The following is an 18190-nucleotide window of genomic DNA, read 5'->3' as shown; positions in this document are numbered from 1 at the left end:
CCTTCCCTGGAGCGGACGTTGCAGCCGGGCGGAAAACGCCAAGTTTCTCTTCTTAGCTTGGGCAAAATCGATCCTACCAATAAATCCTTTTGCCCGGTCAACAAACACCCGCTCGTGCCATTCTGATGGATCTGATATCGAAGAAACGCCTGGGGGAAATCTCCCCACGCTCAGAGGCTAGGTTCCATTTGGGTCTCTCGCAAGGCTTGAGCCTTCCTTCCACACCAAATCCGTTTGGCAAATCCGTTCCGAGGGCGCGGACGACAAGAGTCCACTCCTCACGCGAACCCACGCTCACGCTCATCCCGCAAGCCCGATCTCCAGGCTGGTTCCTTCCTCGCCCCTTCTACCGGCCCTGGCTCTCTCAGCCAATCCCGCCGCTCGGCCCCTGATCCGATCCAAACGGCGCTTTCTCATTAGTTAAACGGCATCCCTCTCCTCACCGCTCAGCCAACCCGAAGAGAGACGCGCGGAGAGCCGGGTGGTGTGGAGAGCGACGGGGAGGTGGCTTGGCCGCGGTCTAATAGATTAGTGCGGGTGGGCGCGATCCCTGGCTTTCGGCGATCCGTTCGACTACTACGGAGACCTCGCGCGGGGGTGCAGTCCGAGGGGAAAGGCGGAGTCTGGGAATAGACTTTTGAGGGGGTCTTGAGTGGAACGAAACGTGGTGGTTGGAAGTGGGCGAGGGAGCATCTTATGAGTGCACTTTGGGGGGTTCCTTGAGCACCGCACATAGCCACGGGCTACGCATTAGTAGCCAGAGAGAGAAAGAGAGAGAGAGAGAAAGAAAGGAAGGAAGGAAGGAAGGAAGGAAGGAAGGAAGGAAGGAAGGAAGGAAGGAAGGAAAAGAGAAAAAGAGAAAGCATAGCAGACCACTCTGGAGCTCTTCTTAAAAAAGGCGCGGTTTTTTTGATTACAAGACGCCTCGGTAGGAAGCGGCTTGCAGAAAGGTGGGGGCCCGAGGGGAGGTTGCAGGTTGTTTGGAAGCGGCGACGGTTATGTGAAAAAGGCAGCGAGGTGTGCGTAGAGCCTGGCGCGATCTTGCAGCCCCGGTTAAAGAGGAGAAGCGGAATTGGCCAACTCCCGGAGAAGCTTGGTCGACGATGGGGCCTCTGCTGTCTCTAGGGATCGGGCTTCTGCTCTTCTTGCTCTGGGCTCGCTACAGAGGCATTGAATACGTGCTAATCCACCAGCGCTGGATTTTCGTCTGCCTCTTCCTCTTGCCCCTTTCGGTCCTTTTCGACGTTTACTACCAGCTCCGGGCTTGGGTTGTGCAGAAGCTGCACTGTGCTCCTCGGCAGCATGACTTGCGGGTTCGGAACATCCAAAAACAGGTAAAGGACCAGCGGAACTACTTGGGTTTTGTTTTGGTTTTTCCCGAATCCAGAAGGTGGTGAAGGGGCCGTTTATTCTGTGATCTTAATGAGCTTTGAGGGTGTTTCTGTATCCCTTTAGCAGGGGTCTTCAAACTTGGCCCTTTTATGACTTGTGGACTTCAACTCCCAGAATTCCTCAGCCAGCTTTGCTGGCTGAGGAATTCTGGGAGTTGAAGTCCACAAGTCATAAAAGGGCCAAGTTTGAAGACCCCTGACTTTAGGATAGAGAGGGAAAAGACTGCAAGCGTGAGTAACCAGAGTTCCTCTCGCAGTTCCGAATTGCATTGTCTAGCTCAGGGGTCCCCAACCCCGGAACCGGGCCACGGCATGCCAGCAACTGGTCCGCACAAACAAGCAAAGCCCCCCCACCCAAAAAAAATCTGTGGGATGCAGGCAGCACACAAAACCACCCACCTTCCGGGTCTGCGAGGGGAAAACCTCTCTCCACGAAACCTGGTGCCCCAAAGATTGGAGACCTCTGGTCTAACTCATTTGAACTGTTCAGCAAAACCAAAGCTGAGGGGAATTCCCTTCATTCTACCGTTTTCATTTATTTTCATTTTAACTGATCAAAGTTTTTTTTAAAAAAAGCAAACCTGTTAATAAGGAGGATAATCGTTAACATGCCCTTGATCTTTTGTTTGTTTGTTGTGTTTTTTTTCATTGGCACCTCAACAGCAGTTTTACCTATGCAGTGCCTAAGTTGCGATCCTTGAAGCCAGTTTGCTTGTTTGTACTGTGTTATCTAAGCCAAATCTATTTCTTTCTTGACACTGGGTCAGCCTGGTAAATCACACAATGCAACCCTCCCCAGTTAATAACTTTTTTGGGGGGAAATGTAGTAGTTGGTTGAAATTGCAGGGAACAGATGGAATATGGTCACTTGGGACTGATGTGGAGGATCAAGCAGTCTTTGAGGTTCTTGCAACAGATGTCTAGTAAATGATGTCCTTCCAAAAACAACATTCACTTGTGCTTTTGGGCACTCATCTCATGAAGTTTCATGTTGCCTATGGCTGCCAGGCTAAGTATATCCATGAGGAAACAGGCAGGTGCTGATGAAATTGATGTACACAGTATTCCCACTGCTTAGTTATGCCTGTAGTTATTATCTATAATGCCTTGATGAAGATAATAATTTCACATTTGCATTTATAGCAGCATTCAGCCGTGCTTTGTCTATTCTGGGATTGGAGGGTTGAATTAGGATTAATTTAGTGTGGGAACTTCTCTTACAAGAGCAGCTGAAGGAACCTTTACCAATGGTCTCTTATGTTGTTTAATGCCTCTTTTTAAAAATTTGGGATGCCAAAGATGATCTCGAACAGACATGTCCAACTTGCGACGTCGCGCGACGTATCGGAACTTTTTCCCTTTGCCGGCAATGGGATGGGCTTGGTTTCTCCGTGACGCTCCGGCCGGCAGTTTGACACCCCTGATCTAGAATGTTCTGTATGCAGAACACAGACTCTGCCATCTATAGGGACGATGTGTTACTATTAGGCTATAAAATAAGAAAGCTTTTACAAGTTCAAGTCTATTCACAGACTAAAACTGTTATTACAATCTAATATTGAAAATGCCAACAAATTTTGTTTTAGGGTTTCAGTTCCTTAAAAATTATTCACTGAGATTTATATCAGACATATGCAGGCAGTATAATTATATGCAATAGCTTTATCATGAACAAATATTAAGTAAATTACAAAGAATGACAATTTCCTAAGGCCAGGGGTAGGCAACCTTGGCTCTTTTATGACTCATGGACTTCAACTCCCAGAATTCCTGAGCATAGTTCAACTTCTAGGAGTTGAAGTCCAAGGTTGCCTACCCCTGCCTTAGGCTTAAAAATGCAGTTTGCAGGCTTGCACGAAAGAGCAAATAAGTGTTGACATAATTACTTCAGAGTTGCCTTTCAAGTCATGTGCTGACATTTGGTACATTTTCTGGATTGCTGAAACAAACTATCTGCATATTGTTGATATTCACCATATAGTGCTTTTGCTATGGTTAGTAAACTAAAACCAGATCAATTATTTTATCTATCAATGAATGAGCAAAGAAAACAAGCAAGATTCCTCATACTAATATGACGTCGAGTTTAAAGCAGGGCTTTTCAACCTTTTCACCCATTGTACCACTTTTAGGATAAGGCAATGTCCGAGTACCACCAGTCGCCCAGCAAGGTGTCAAAACATGACCAAAAAAAAAAGGAAAAAAATGATAAAGTACAGATAGTCCTCGACTTACAACAATTCGCTTAGTGACTGTTCAAAGTTACGACAGCACTGAAATAAGTGACTTATGACCATTTTTCACACTTATGACCATTGCAGCATCCCCAGGGTCATGTGATTTACATTCGGATGCTTGGCAACCGATTCATATTTATGATGGTCTCATTGTTCCAGGGTCATGTGATCACCTTTTGCAACCTGACAAGCAAAGTTAGTGGGGAAACCAGATTCACTGAACCACCATGTTACTAATTTAATCTCCCTCTCTTTCTCTCCCTTTCTCTCTCCCTCTTTTTTTCTCCCTTTTTCTCTCATCTCTCTCCCTCTTTATCTCTCCCTCTTTCTGTATTTCTCTCTCCATCTCTTTCTCTCCCTCATTTTCTCTCCTTCTCTCTCCGTCTCTTTCTCTTTTTGTCTCCCTTTCTTTCTCCTCTCTCCCTCTTTTTTCCTCTCCTTTCCCTCCCTCTTTTTCTCTCTCCCTTTCTTTCTCTCTCCCTCTCCCTCTCTCTCCCTCCCTCTCTCCCATTGTCACTTTCTTCCCTCCCTCCCTCTTTGTCCTTTCCTCCTTCCCTCCCTCCCTCCCATTGTCATTTCCTTCCTTCCTTCCTAATCCGTTTTTTACCAAGAAACCTGATGCCCATTTAACTCTTTATGAAGCACCCGAGGAAAGTTGGGGAAGATCTATCAACGATACTCGGGAGGTTGCCAGCTCATTTAATAAGCTTTATTCCAGCAACAGAAACACCTCGCATTTGCTCACAGTCGATCCATGCGCGCCAACAATGCTGCTGTGGACCGCGGGGCAGGAAGGCGCCCTTCACACAGGAGGGATGGAAGACACGCCAAAGCACCCTTTCCCCTGCTGCCTTCTGTAGACGCGGCCAGAGTCCTGGGTGGGGGGAGATCCGGGGCTGAGGCGCAACTCACAACCAGTTGCTTTTGGGGGACGGACGCACAAAGCCGGCCAGACAGGGCTCGGAGCGGTTGACCATCCCGGACCACAGCTGTACTTCCACCTTTCCCAGGGCGGCCCCTGCAGACAGAGCGCAGCGCAGGGAAGACGCGCCAAAGCTCGTCCTGGAGCCTCCTGCTGCTGGAAGCCTGCAGCGGCAGCATAACGGGGCTTGCAAAAAGCGGGGCGGGCGGCGGCGGTTGCTCACGGCACCGGCCAAGGGCAAGCAGGGCAAGGCCGCTATCAAGCCCCTGGCTCGACAATCAACCGGGTGGGGGGGGGGAATCCGTGCAGCAAACCGGCTACCTGGCCTGCCAGCTGCTCATTGCAGAATACTCCCCAAAAGCATGACTTGCGAGTTCTGAACATACAAAATCAATTTAGGATGAACAGAACTATTCGGGTTGGGGGGCAGAGAAGAGATTTAAGGTCTAAAATCTGAAAATGGCATTTATTCTGCGATACTGAGTTTGAAGGTCTTTTTATCTCTGATCATCTTTTCTGTTAGGAAAAAACATGTTTTGACGAAGGAGAATGGTTTGTTATATTTTTCCCCTTGATGTTTACAGGTGATACATTTGAATTGTGCTTTGTAAACACTCCCAATATATTTTGAAAATATATTGTAATCGTGCAGTTAATTATTATTTTTTAAAAAAAATCTTAGATAAATTATAGTGAGTAACATTCTCCCCCCCCCCTCGCCCACTCCCCGGAAAAAAGAGATCCCTCTTAATAACTTGGCCACTACAGTTTTATTGGCTTTGCCTGGAAGGAGAAGAATTAGCAATGCTATATTGCAGATTTTTGTAATAAGAGAGCTTAGTGGGGCTGTGATGTTCAAATGTCATATGTCTAAACAAGAAAAAAAAACCAAGCATAATAAAACAAAGATCATATCATAATCTCTGTTCCTTGGATCTGTATCCTTCTTGAATTCTTTAAATTTGATGGGCGGACTAAGAACTCTGCCAACTTATTCTGCAAGTTCATCTTGAATAATGTGCTGATTTCATTTTATTGTGGGCCCTTCACATCAATGCTATATGCTGGGTCCTGCATATAACATGAAAAAATACCCTTATAATTTGCCTTGTGACATAGGTATGCCAGAGAGGGTGGGGGGATTGTGGCAATGAGCCACAAACATGACTTACCCTGAAATAGTATGAGAGAGTAGTCACAGAAGCAGTCAAGAGTGAGACATGCCCTCCATTGGGGGGTTGAGTTAAAGTGCAATACATGAAAATGTTGTATTGCCTTTGGAAGAGTCTATGGGATTTCTGTTCTTACAAATACATTTTTTTGGAAAGTTAAGCAAAGTGTATAAAAGTGAGGTGAAGACAAGAAGTCAGCAGTGGCCAAGTGGAACATGATAGGAACATCCAGTGCTCCACTTTAAAAAAACAAACAAAAAAACCCCTGTCAATTGCATGACATAAAGGGCAACTGGAGAAAGGCAGGCAGGTGGAGGATGCTAAAATAAGCTGGAAATCCACACTGCTATCTTACTGCCCTGCTTTTCTGGGAAATAGGTTTGGGAGACTCGTGTAGCGACTGAAGATGGCATGGTGCTTTCTCTTGCTGTTCCTTCTTTGGACCATCTGAGAAGTACAGTCTGTACTTTCCAAGGTATTTTGACACCGTCCATCTTACATGGATTACTGACTATGTTCATTCCTAAAGAGTTATGATAGTTAGTTTCAGGGGCCATCTGCATGGCAAGTTTAAAAAAAAGGCAAAATTGTGAGGAAGACATTGCAATTACACTTTTGGTGTTAGGCATCGATTAGAGAGCCTGTTGATAGTTCATTAACTAAAGAAGGAAATTATAGCTTATGATATGGTAAAGCTTTAACTTTAACCTTAGGAATATTTACCCAAATATCGTACAGAAACAAAACATTGATTTTTCAATTCTTATTTTTTTCCTCAGATACTCAATATGAGTGAAGCCCATCTATGCAAATGTGCGGTTATTTCTAATAACAAACAATTTATTATTCAGTTTAAGAGTAAGAGTTGCTGTTATTTAAAATGTATGATAATGTATGTTAATTTGACAATATTGAAAGTTAATGTGGAACAAATTTATGACATAAGATTCTAGTGCTTTGGAGTCCCTTAGCTCTCATTCTGATCTTATTTTTAACTAATAAACAATGCAGTCCTGTTTAGCTAATAAACAATGCATGTTTAGTTGGCATTCACCAAATATGTTTCTCCTGAAAACTTTATATACTGTAAGGTTGCACTGAAGCTAAGTTTCTTACTTGCAAGCTATTTGCTAACAAATAAAATTGGGAGTAATTTTCTTAATAATACATGAGGTCGATGTCACTTTAATGTTAAGTGGCTGTAGGTCACATTGATTGATAGTGCCACCTCAAAACAGTGCAAAGATTTGCATTTTTAGAATGATTTGGAAGGATGGACAGCTTTGGCACCCCGTAAGCTTGATGCCCAAGGCTAATATCTACTTGGCCTTAGCCTCAAGTTGGTCCTGTACAAAGAAGTGACTCTATCTTCTTTTCTCGTAGGTTCGAGAATGGAAAACAGAAGGCCAAAAAACATATATGTGCACAGGCCGTCCTGGCTGGCTTACAATGTCTCTTCGTATTGGGAAGTACAAGAAGACTCTCAAGAACATCACAATCAACTTGATGGATATTTTAGATGTAGACATTGAGCGACAGGTACCTTTGAGATTTTTCCAGATGAAATTGCTTTTAAATTGAGCTCAACAACTAGTCCATATGGTTGTTGTGGGATTGTCACCACTTCCTTCCAGGATGTTTTTTCAGCACTGCAATTACTTCCCACTCTGGACTTCCTGTTGACCTCTGTTATCTAGCTTTATAATAATACTTCTTAAGATGCAACGATGAAACTGTACATGATCCTATTAAGTGTGGTACAATGCTAATTTTCATAAGGGCACTGCTATAGTCAATGGTTTTATTTCTATATCCTTCCTAAATATTCCAAGAATGTTATCTGCCTTTTTAAAATAACAGATATACACTGGATTGACATTTTTCATCAAGCTGACCACTATGATTTCAGGATCCTATTCCTGATCAATCACTTCCAGTTCAGATCCTATTAATGTATTGGTTGTTGTGCAAATGAAGGACCTGTTATGCAGACTGATGGGATGTTATCTAAGCCATAAAATGTGTTCTGTTGTAGGTTGTCCGGGTGGAACCTTTGGTCTCAATGGGACAATTAACAGCTCACCTGAATCGCATGGGCTGGACTATTCCAGTGGTACCAGAACTTGATGATCTTACAGTAGGTGAGAAGCCTTGGAACATGGAACTCACGACTATCCCTTTTATTAAACTACTCAGTCATAATTTCACATATGAGAATGTTAAGCATAAGAGGTTCCAGGCCAGTATGATTTCCTGTTTTGCTTGTTGTAGGTTCTCTTGTTCTGAAGTACTGTTCTGTAAAGTTGAGCATGTATTTCAGCTCATTCTTGATCATGGTCTCTTGCATAGGTGGTTTGCTCATGGGGACTGGCATTGAATCTTCCTCTCATATCTATGGATTATTTCAGCATATCTGTGTGGCCTGTGAGCTTGTTCTTGCTGATGGCAGCCATGTGAGATGTAGCCCGGTAAGAAATTATATTTCCTTGCCATGATTTAAGAAGTTACAACAGTTCTATTTTGAGTTGCTGCTTAGCATGGTGTGCTTTTTGCAGGAGGAGAACTCTGATCTATTTTATGCAGTGCCTTGGTCTTGTGGCACATTAGGCTTTCTGGTTGCAGCAGAAATAAAAATGATCCCATCTAAAAACTATCTGAAATTACATTATGAACCTGTCAGAGGGCTGAAAAACATCTGCAAGAGATTTGCTGAAGAATCAGAAAAGAAAGAGAATCATTTTGTAGAGGGCATTGTGTATTCTTTGGAAGAGGCTGTCATAATGACTGGGGTTTTGACCGATGAAGCTGAGCAAGAAAAGGTAACCTAACTATTATCCTTGTTAAGTAAAGGGGGGCACAGGAGACAGAATGACAAAACTGTCTTTCATATGTTGAAAAAGCAAGTTGTTTCTTCTAAAAACTAGAGAGTCCACTTATACCGTCAGTGTATATTTCTATATTGTAAAGATTATTTCTCCCCCAAGAGCAGTGTTTCTCAAATTTGGCAACGTTAAGATGTGTGGACTTCAGTTCCCAGAATTCCCCAACCACTATGGTTAGCTAAGAAGTCCACACATCCAAGTTTGAAAAACATTGCCCTAAAATTCTTTTTTATTGTTCCATGCAGAATAATAATTCCAAAGACCCCTTAGGGCTGGGGTATTGCTCTATTGTTCTTAAACTGCCTGTGAAATAACTAGATCTAACTTCTCCAGCAAGTCTACATCTATGCTGACAGGGAGACAATAGAAGTGCCTGCCAAAAAAGTTGGAAAAATCTAAGCTAAACAAATTAAAACGTTCTTAGCTCTCTGCGAATTAAAATTACAATTCCTGCTAAAGACAGTTGAATTACAATATATTTTTTAATTTTTTTAAAATTTTAATCCCATTTATATCCCGCCCTTCTCCGAAGACTCAGGGCGGCTTACAATTTAAGCACAAACCAATGTGCTTAGCAATATGGGAGGAAAGGCTCAACCAAGGTTGCTTACAAGGAATAGAAGGGTGTCTGGTGTCTGCATTCTTTTGGGCAAGGTACATTTAATGTAACTGTATTGGCATCCATAATAATAATCATTTGTGGAAATTATATACTGCCAATATTAATCCTACAGAAAATGCATTGTATTTTTGGTGCTTTATTTCAATAGTAGTAGAAAGTTGCCTGATTTTTAAATCAGATCTTCAATTAAACTATAACTTGGTAAGGCTAGATCATTCGGCAAAATTATATTTTTTATTCCTGTTCTTTACATTAAGGTCAATAGAATTGGGGCGTACTACAAGCCATGGTTTTTTAAGCATGTGGAAAATTATTTGAAAGCTAATAGCACAGGAACAGAATATATTCCAGCAAGAGATTATTATCATAGGCATACAAGGAGCATTTTCTGGGAGCTCCAGGTAAGGATCTACTTGTAATTTATTGTACTGTGAATACTTAAGACCAGTCAGCCTATGGATAGCTCCTATTTTAATTGTTAATTCACTCTATATCATGCCCATTTGAAGTTTTGAATATCTTTAGTGCCTAATACCCCTCTTTTTCCTCTTCCAAGAGAAAAGGCAAACCTAAATTAGGTGCCATGTGTAACATGTTAGATAGCTGTTTGGTCATTCAAGCCAGTAAATAGTTCACAGCCAAACGGACAACGGGGAAGAATTAGTGTCTGTGATAATGGATTTAATAGTCCTTTTGTAGATAAGGCCTATTATCTTTTCTTAGCATTCTGATTTCATCTAGACCAGGCATGTCAAACTCGTGACATCACATGACGTCGCACGACGTATTGTGACTTTCCCCATTGCTGGCAATGGGGTGGGTGCGGTTTCAGTATGATGCATCTGGCCCGTGGGATGCAGTATGATGCATCAGTTTGACATGCCTGATCTAGACCTATTAATCTAGACCTAATCTGGGGTATCCGTTCCTGAAGATTTTTAAAACAAATGTTGGTATCCTTTTAAAGGGTTGGTCCTTATACCACCCAATTAGCCATTAAAGCTTTTCCTTAAATCTTAATATTCCAATGTAGTATATCTTGACAAATATATAAATCGATAATTGACATTTCTAAGTTTACTCACCAGCATTAGCAGAGTAGCATATAGAAATTAAAAACAGAGGCATAAAACAACAAGCACAAATAGGGGGGAAAAGAGATGGTTTTCCAGATAGAACAAAAAGTGAATTAACAAGGGACTTAACATCTCACCCTGCTCAGTTCCTAAGGAAAGCGCTAGGCCTTCAACCCACATTTAGTCAATAGTGAATTTTTAAAAAATACTGAATAAAGTTGCTGATATATGTAATTATACTAATTTTAAATCTTCCCTTTTCTTACTATTAGCATTGTTTCCCTTACAGGACATCATTCCGTTTGGCAATCATCCAATTTTTCGCTATCTCTTTGGCTGGATGGTTCCTCCTAAAATCTCCCTTTTAAAATTGACTCAAGGCGAAACCATGAGAAAGCTCTATGAGCAGCACCACGTGATACAAGACATGATGATCCCCATGAAGAGCCTTGAACAATGTATTCAAACCTTCCACAGTGTCATTAAAGTAAGACCATCTTTCCTAAATCCAAGACAGATCATTGGAGCAGGAATAAGATTAGTTTCTTATTTAATACGTGAAGAACATTAAAACCCAGAAATGTAAAACAAATAAGTAAGTAATGCTTAATGTAACCCCATGTACCAATGGTAGGATTCAGAAAGGACACAAGGAGCTTCCACAAAACTAATGGAATACTGTAGCAATAGTACTTAGATTTATATGCCTCTTCATTGTGCCTTACAGCCCTCTCTAAGCAGTTTACTGAGTCAGCATAGTGCCCCCAATAATCTGGTCCTCATTTTACCAAACTCAGAAAGATGGAAGGCTTCAACCTTGAGCCGTATCGAACTCCTGAGAGTGGGCAGAGTTATCCTGCAATACTGCAAGCTAACCATGGCTCCTAGTGCATCTTTTTCCTCTTCTTTTCCCTAGGTTTATCCTCTGTGGCTGTGTCCATTCATCTTGCCTCACAATCCTGGAATGGTTCATCCAAAAGGAGATGAAGAGGAGCTCTATGTAGATGTGGGAGCCTATGGAATGCCCCAGACAAAACACTTTGAAGCCATGGCGTCCACCAGACAATTAGAAAAGTTTGTAAGGAACGTTCACGGGTAAGGATTTAAACACAGGAAAAGAGTTATTTCTAATGGTACAAGAGCTCTCTAGCAATTGGATTCCTAATTACCTATGATTACACCCCATTCTTTTGCTATTCTGTACAGTAAGTAGTTCAATTTTGGCTCTGCAGCACACTTGCTGGGACACCCAACTAAATGAAAGGGTTGGTTGGTTTGCTAGAACAAATTCAATTCTGACCATGGGGCTTGCCCTATTTTGCAGGCAAAGATCATTGTCACCTTCTAATGCAACAACTCTTAAGATCTTTCTCGTTTCCTTTAGTTTTCAGATGTTACATGCAATCTGTGCACAGCAGGTCCAAATGAAGTCAGAGATGCTGAGATGAACTTGTAGTTTTATATAATAAATATTTAGCATCTATATTTACAGCAGACAAGATAGTCAGGCACTTCACTATATCAAAGAAGAGCAGCATACAGAGCACAGAGAAGCAAAAGTGGGGGGGAGGGAAACTCCCCCTTTACACCCAGCAACCAATCATAATGTAGATTGCCTCATGCAGGAGCCCACACTCTCCAGCCAATCAAGTACAACTGTGTTCTGGCCCATTATACAGTTTACTGTTCCAGCTGTTAAATTACATAACTTAACAGTCACCTTCTAATGCCACAACTCATAAGAACTTTCTCATTTCCTTTAGTTTTCAGATGTTATATGCAGACTGCTATATGACCCGCGAGGAATTCTGGGAAATGTTTGATGGCTCCCTCTATCACAAACTGAGACAAGAGCTTCAGTGTAACAAGGCTTTTCCTGAAGTATATGATAAAGTCTGCAAAGCTGCAAGACATTAAATCCAATTCGTCCATGAAGCAAAATTTGGGTCTAAATAAAAACTATATCTTCTCTTTTCCAAAACCCCCTTGTTTCTACTTCAGACACTCCATTCCAAATGTGAAATTTAGAAGAAATACTTCTGCCTTCGTATGAACAATATAACTGGTAGTATTTGTCTTAAAAAGGTGTATGCTTCTTTATCTTCTTTCTAGGAATTTCCATTTTTGACCACTGTGGTTTAATGATAGCTTAGGTATAGATTGATATATTTAGTAGAAGGAGGAAAAGCAAGTTCAGAACTTTAAAACAGAAGAGTAAGCTATTATAGATAAACGAGTGGGAGATGTATGCAAGGTCTGCTGTTACAGATGTACTATAGGCTCTTTCTGAGAGTTGTGCCAAATAAGCCTGCCTTTCTAATGTCACAGTTGCCTATATCAGATAAGTTTCTTTGCCTAGGGTTGAAAAGTCATAATTTGCAATAAAGTCATAATTATAACCTGTCTGAACACTTTGAATACTATGTATTGGAGACTATTTTTTGAATTAGTGCATGTTCTTCACGATTCCCTCTCTTTCTTGTTTTGTTGACATTTTTTCTTTGACAATTTTCATCAACGTTTTATGTGCTGCAGGAAAAAAAGAGAGATTGTTACAGACATGTCCCCAGGAAGAAGACAATTTAAAAAGTATTTTTCCCCCTTGTTTATAAATTACTGCTTTTCTTGCCTTCTCCCTGTGGTCTTCTAGTGATCTGTCTCTTGGATTATGGACGCTGGCTGAACAGTTTTATAATGTATTGCTCCAAAGTGCAAGTTTGTACTTCTGTTTTAATAGTAAAGAGGGCTGTCAGTAATCTGATATAAATAGCAGTTTTTATAGTCATTATTGCGTCTACCTATTTTATTCTTATTTTATTCATGAAATTCAATTGAGCCCCAAATTTTTGTTGCTAAGCGAGACAGTTGTTAAGTGGCTTTTCCCCATTTTACAACCTTTCTTGGCTACAGTTGTGAATCACTGCACTTGTTAAATTAGTAACATGGTTAGTGACTTTGCTTCTCAGAAGGTCGCAAAAAGTGATCACATGACCCCGGGACATGGCAACCATCATAAATATGAACTAGTTGCCAAACATCCAAAGTTTGATCACATGACCATGGGGATGCTGCAACAGTTGTAAGTGTGAAAAACAGTCACATTTTTTCATTGCCTTTGTAACTTTCAATGGTCATTAAATGAATTATTGAAAGTCGAGGACTACCTGTAAATGATGGTGGAGATTTATATGGTAGATGATTAATTATTAATAACATTATATAGAAGAAGTATTCCTCCTCACTCCTCTTTCCATTGTTACTGTTATCATAGGATTTGTCATGGTTTTCTTCTACTGAGATTGTTTAGTGCCTTAAATCACATGAGAAAAACCTGGATTGTTTTAGGCCGCCTTACTTTCAGGAATACGTTAGATGTGAGAAATGGTTTAGAAAACTACTTGGAAGGTGGATCTCTTTAACCTCTTCCTACCTAACACTTAACAATGCTTGTAAAGATAGCGTTGCTGCGAGCTTTCACCATCAGATAAATACACACTACTGCAATATCAATTTTTATAATTATCTGGATGTTGTTGATAATCGAAACACTTGAAAGAATGCTGCTTGGAATATAATAATAGTATTCTGAGTTTTGTCCCATATTGCGGCCTGGACTTTGGAATACTTCCAACTCTTATTTCGTACTTGAGACAGTTTACACTCAAACTTTTTTGCATATCATTCCTTTGCTTTTTAAGTGGAGTGACAATGGATAAGCTAGAAAAGTATATCCTATGTGAATATGTTCCTATAGTTTAATATTATAACAAATAGGTCATTGGCTAGCCGTAAGAAAAATTGATTAAACGACTTTAAAGGTTTTTTATTTCAGTTTTGTATATATTTTAATGTCACTATTAACCAAAATTGGATCCAAGGACCAAGATGCACAATTCTAGCAAAGAATTAATTATTTGTAGTTAACACTTTGATGTTATCTATAGTATCTTAACATCTGAACTGTCTATGGAGTTTTAAACAGTTGTTGATATTTAATGGAGAGATTGGTTCAGAGTGAATCAGTAAAAACATTGTAGACCAGAGGTCTCCAAGCCTGGCAACTTTAAGACGTGGACTTCCAACTCCCAGATTCATCAGCTATGCTGGCTGAGGAATTCTGGGAGTTAAAGTCCATAAGTCTTAAATTTGCCAGGTTTGGAGGCTCCTGTTTTAGACTAGTCCAGAAATAGCTTGTGTCCCTGTTGAAATCTAAGCATTCTTTGAGAGAAAAACTTGCTTATACTTTTCTAGTGCCTTCTCAGGCATCTGAGAACCATTCCCATATGCTGGAACCAGTAAAACATCTGCATAACAACACCAGAGCATCAGGCATAAGTTGAATGCAGAAGCAAATCAGAAATGAGACTGGACTCAATATTTGTGTATAATTTTTGTAATGCGTCTCAGGTTGTAAACAGTAAGATGAGTACAATGTACCTTGGTATTCATCATTAATTGGTTCTCGGAGGTGTGATGAGTACTATAAACCCTGAGTATCAAACAAATTTTAAGGAAGAATGTGAGTCACAAAGCAGCTGACACTGACAAGTTCTAGCTTGTGCGTTGAGTATCAAGGGATGAGTACTGGGGGGGAAAAATTCACATCTAAAGGTATTGAGTATCAAATTTGAAAGCAGTTGAGTACCAAAGTACCACTGTATTTGCAAGTTTGATTTTTGTTGCAACAATCCTAGCACACTATTCCAATCTTGCAGATAAATATAACAGCATCGGTATACTTTGTTTTGCAGTTGTTAGTGATGTTGTATTGCTGCAGTTGGGCCGAACTTGTTCTTTCTTACAATTACAGCTTTGGTGTGCCTGAATAAAATTGTGCTGACAGTATTTTTCCTTTATTATACATCTAACGCCGGTATTATACGTCATTTGGTGCAATGGGATTCATAGGTATGTCATAGATCTGCTGTCCTTGCTGCTAGTTAATGTTTAAATTAAAAACAGTTGATTTCTTATCCTTGGTAAAAAAAATCTATTGATTTAAGGTACAATCCTAGACAAAAATATGTAAGATTAGGATTGTCATCACTAATCATTTGTGCTGGTAGAAATACTAATTAGTGGACTTTCTCTGGCTATCACCATTTTACTCCATTATTTTCAAGTTTGGATTCTCAAAAAAATAATAATAAATACATTGAGAGTAGGAATGTTCCTAAGTGAGACAGTGGTTAAATGAACTGACCCATTTTATGACCTTTCTTGCCAGAGTTGGTAAGTGAATCACTATAGTTGCTAAGTTACTATCACAGTTGTTAAGTGAATCTGGCTTTCCCATTGACTGCTCAGAAGCTCAGAAAAATGATAAATATGAATCAGTTGTCAAGTGTCTGAATTTAGATCACGTGACCACGGGGATGCTGCAACAGTCAATAAGTGTGAAAAACAGTTCTAAGTCACTTTTTTCAGTGCTGTTGTAACTGCTTATTAAACGAGCTGTTGTAAAGGACCATCTGTATTACTTAATCCTTTAAGTGTCTGTGTTAAATGACAAAGTATCGCTGATACGATTCAGTATTAAGTTCCAGAGCTGTGTTGTTCAATCTTAGCAACTTTAAGATGTGTGGACTTCAGTTCCCAGAATTCTGCAGCTAGCAAGCTCCAGAGAAAAACATGAGAACATAGGAGGGGTACATTCAAAAAGTACAAACGTTTATTGGGGATTAATGTTTCTAGTATAATTGTCTATGCTAATATAAACTCTCCTGAACCACTTTATAGTTATCACCCCTGTGACCATGAAAAACCCAGTTTCGCTTTGACTATTTGACAATTTTCACCATGACTATTTGAGGAGGGTGTGTGTGCAATAGAATAAAGCAAAGGTACGGCAGCAGTAAAAACAACATGAATGTCTAGAGCACAGGCGTCAAACTCGTCGCGTCAAGTGACCTGTTGCGACATATCGCGAGTTTTTTCACATTGCCGGAACGGGTGGTCACGGCATCCAGATGATGCAACCAGCCTATGGTCTATACTAGAGGTTATAAGTGGGGAAACAGCTTGTGGCTGTTACTATTAGAACACAAGCATGTTTATGGCCTTAGATCAGCCAAAATATAACCCTATTCTTGCAGTCCCATCTTCAGCCAAGACATCCTCTCTGTCAGGAGAGGTTTTGATTTGTTTCTGATGTGTGCATTTGAGTATAGCACTGGCATTGGTTCACACCAGTCATTGCACAGATCGCTCAGATGAAGTCCTTGAATCTTTAATCCATTTTTTATCATCCTTTGTCTTTTTTCTCAAATGAGGATCATTCCAGGCAAAAACGAGAGCTAAATTCCATAAAGGTAACTGGGTTTTGGGTTTTTTGCCAATTATTCCTTGAGGCTCTGGGAGAGAACTTCAGCCAAGGTGGCACTCGTCAGCCTTGGAGCAGTGGGCTAATGCCTCCTTAAGCAACACCAGCTGCCTGCAATTAGTGCAGGTTCGCATCCCACCAGGCTCAAGGTTGACTCAGCCTTCCATCCTTCCGAGGTAGGTAAAATGAGGACCCAGATTGTTGGGGGCAATTAAGCTGACTTTGTAATAATGCCGCTTGGGGTGTGTGTGAAAGCCCTAATAAGCAGGCATATACATAGAATGAAGGCTACTGCTAAGCTTGTAAGCCGCCCTGGGTCTTCGGAGAAGGGCGGGATATAAATGGGATTTTAAAAAAAATCTGCTCAAACTCCAGTTGTGAACATCCATAGAGGGCTTTTATCTATTTACACATATGATTGAATCATTGATACACCACCGGGTTTTCCCCTGCCTATCGCCCGCCCAAAGCAAAACTGCCTTTGCTGCTCTTCAGCTAGGAGTCAAGCTCACTTTCTTAAACTTACCGTTCGTAGATGTAGGAGCAAATCTGATCTCGGACTGGACCAGCCCTTGTGTGCCAAAGGAGCTAAGATTGCCTGCCTTCCCCATTTTATTTTTTATTTTTTTTTATTTTAATTGCATTTATATCCCGCCCTTCTCCGAAGACTCAGGGCGGCTTACAAGCTTAGCAGTAGCCTTCATTCTATGTATATGCCTGCTTATTAGGGCTTTCACACACACACACCAAAGCGGCATTATTACAAAGTCAGCTTAATTTTAAAGTGGAGGTGGAGGAAACTAGCTTCTTTTTATGTAAATACGGTTTAAGTGCTGTTCATGATCACTGTTCAATGGGTATGAACTGATAAAAGTCAAGATACGGTACACCTTGCTATGATCCACCCACTGGGGTAGACATACTGCGTATAACATTAATATGTGCATTATTTTTAAATGGAAAAGCAGTAATATGGGAGTGAAAAACTCCACTGGATGCAGCCCTTGAGTCGATCTTCTTTTCCTCCATAAATCCATTTTAATTTTTGAAAGCTACAGATTATTGTTAGTTGCAAAGTCGTGTCCGACCCATCGCGACCCTATGGACAACGTTCCTCCAGGCCTTCCTGTCCTCTACCATCTTCTGGAGTCCATTTAGGCTCACTCCTACTGCTTCAGTGACTCCATCCAGCCACCTCATTCTCTGTCGTCCCCTTCTCTTGCCCTCAATCTTTCCCAGCATGAGGCTCTTCTCCAGTGAGTCCTTCCTTCTCATCAGGTGGCCAAAGTATTTGAGTTTTAGCTTCAGGATCTGGCCTTCTAAAGAGCAGTCAGGATTGATCTCCTCTGGGACTGACCGGTTTGATCGCCTTGCAGTCCAAGGGACTCGCAGGAGTCTTCTCCAACACCATAGTTCAAAGGCCTCAATTCTTTGACACTCAGCCTTTTTATGGTCCAACTTTCACAGCCATACATTGCAACTGGGAACATGGCGTTGACTATATGCACTTTTGTTGGCAGGATGATGTCTCTGCTTTTTAGTATGCTGTCTAAATTTGCCATGGCT

General features: G+C 41.0%; 1 protein-coding gene across 1 annotated transcript; it reads left to right on the top strand.

Moving 5' to 3' along the window:
* The first annotated feature begins 564 nt into the window (after positions 1-564).
* Positions 565-15758, top strand: DHCR24 (24-dehydrocholesterol reductase). The gene is made up of 9 exons (XM_081323951.1): positions 565-1334; positions 7106-7261; positions 7758-7863; positions 8072-8190; positions 8278-8541; positions 9484-9627; positions 10592-10789; positions 11219-11397; positions 12066-15758. The coding sequence occupies exons 1-9, from the start codon at positions 1104-1106 to the stop codon at positions 12217-12219; spliced, it is 1551 nt and encodes a 516-aa protein (XP_081180077.1). The 5' UTR covers positions 565-1103; the 3' UTR covers positions 12220-15758.
* The last annotated feature ends 2432 nt before the right edge of the window (positions 15759-18190 follow it).

The sequence above is a fragment of the Vipera berus genome (assembly GCF_964194415.1).
Source record: "Vipera berus genome assembly, chromosome: 3".
NCBI lineage: Eukaryota > Metazoa > Chordata > Lepidosauria > Squamata > Viperidae > Vipera > Vipera berus.
This window is presented reverse-complemented; position numbering and strand designations above follow the sequence as displayed.

What these genes read in the sequence shown, in the direction of transcription:
- DHCR24 (XM_081323951.1), top strand. Translation starts at nt 1,104, where the DNA reads ATGGGGCCTCTGCTGTCTCTAGGGATCGGGCTTCTGCTCTTCTTGCTC. An exon ending in ATGTAGACATTGAGCGACAG is followed by an intron (nt 7,262 to 7,757) that starts GTACCTTTGAGA and finishes GTTCTGTTGTAG; the next exon opens with GTTGTCCGGGTGGAACCTTT. An exon ending in CCTTCCACAGTGTCATTAAA is followed by an intron (nt 10,790 to 11,218) that starts GTAAGACCATCT and finishes TCTTTTCCCTAG; the next exon opens with GTTTATCCTCTGTGGCTGTG.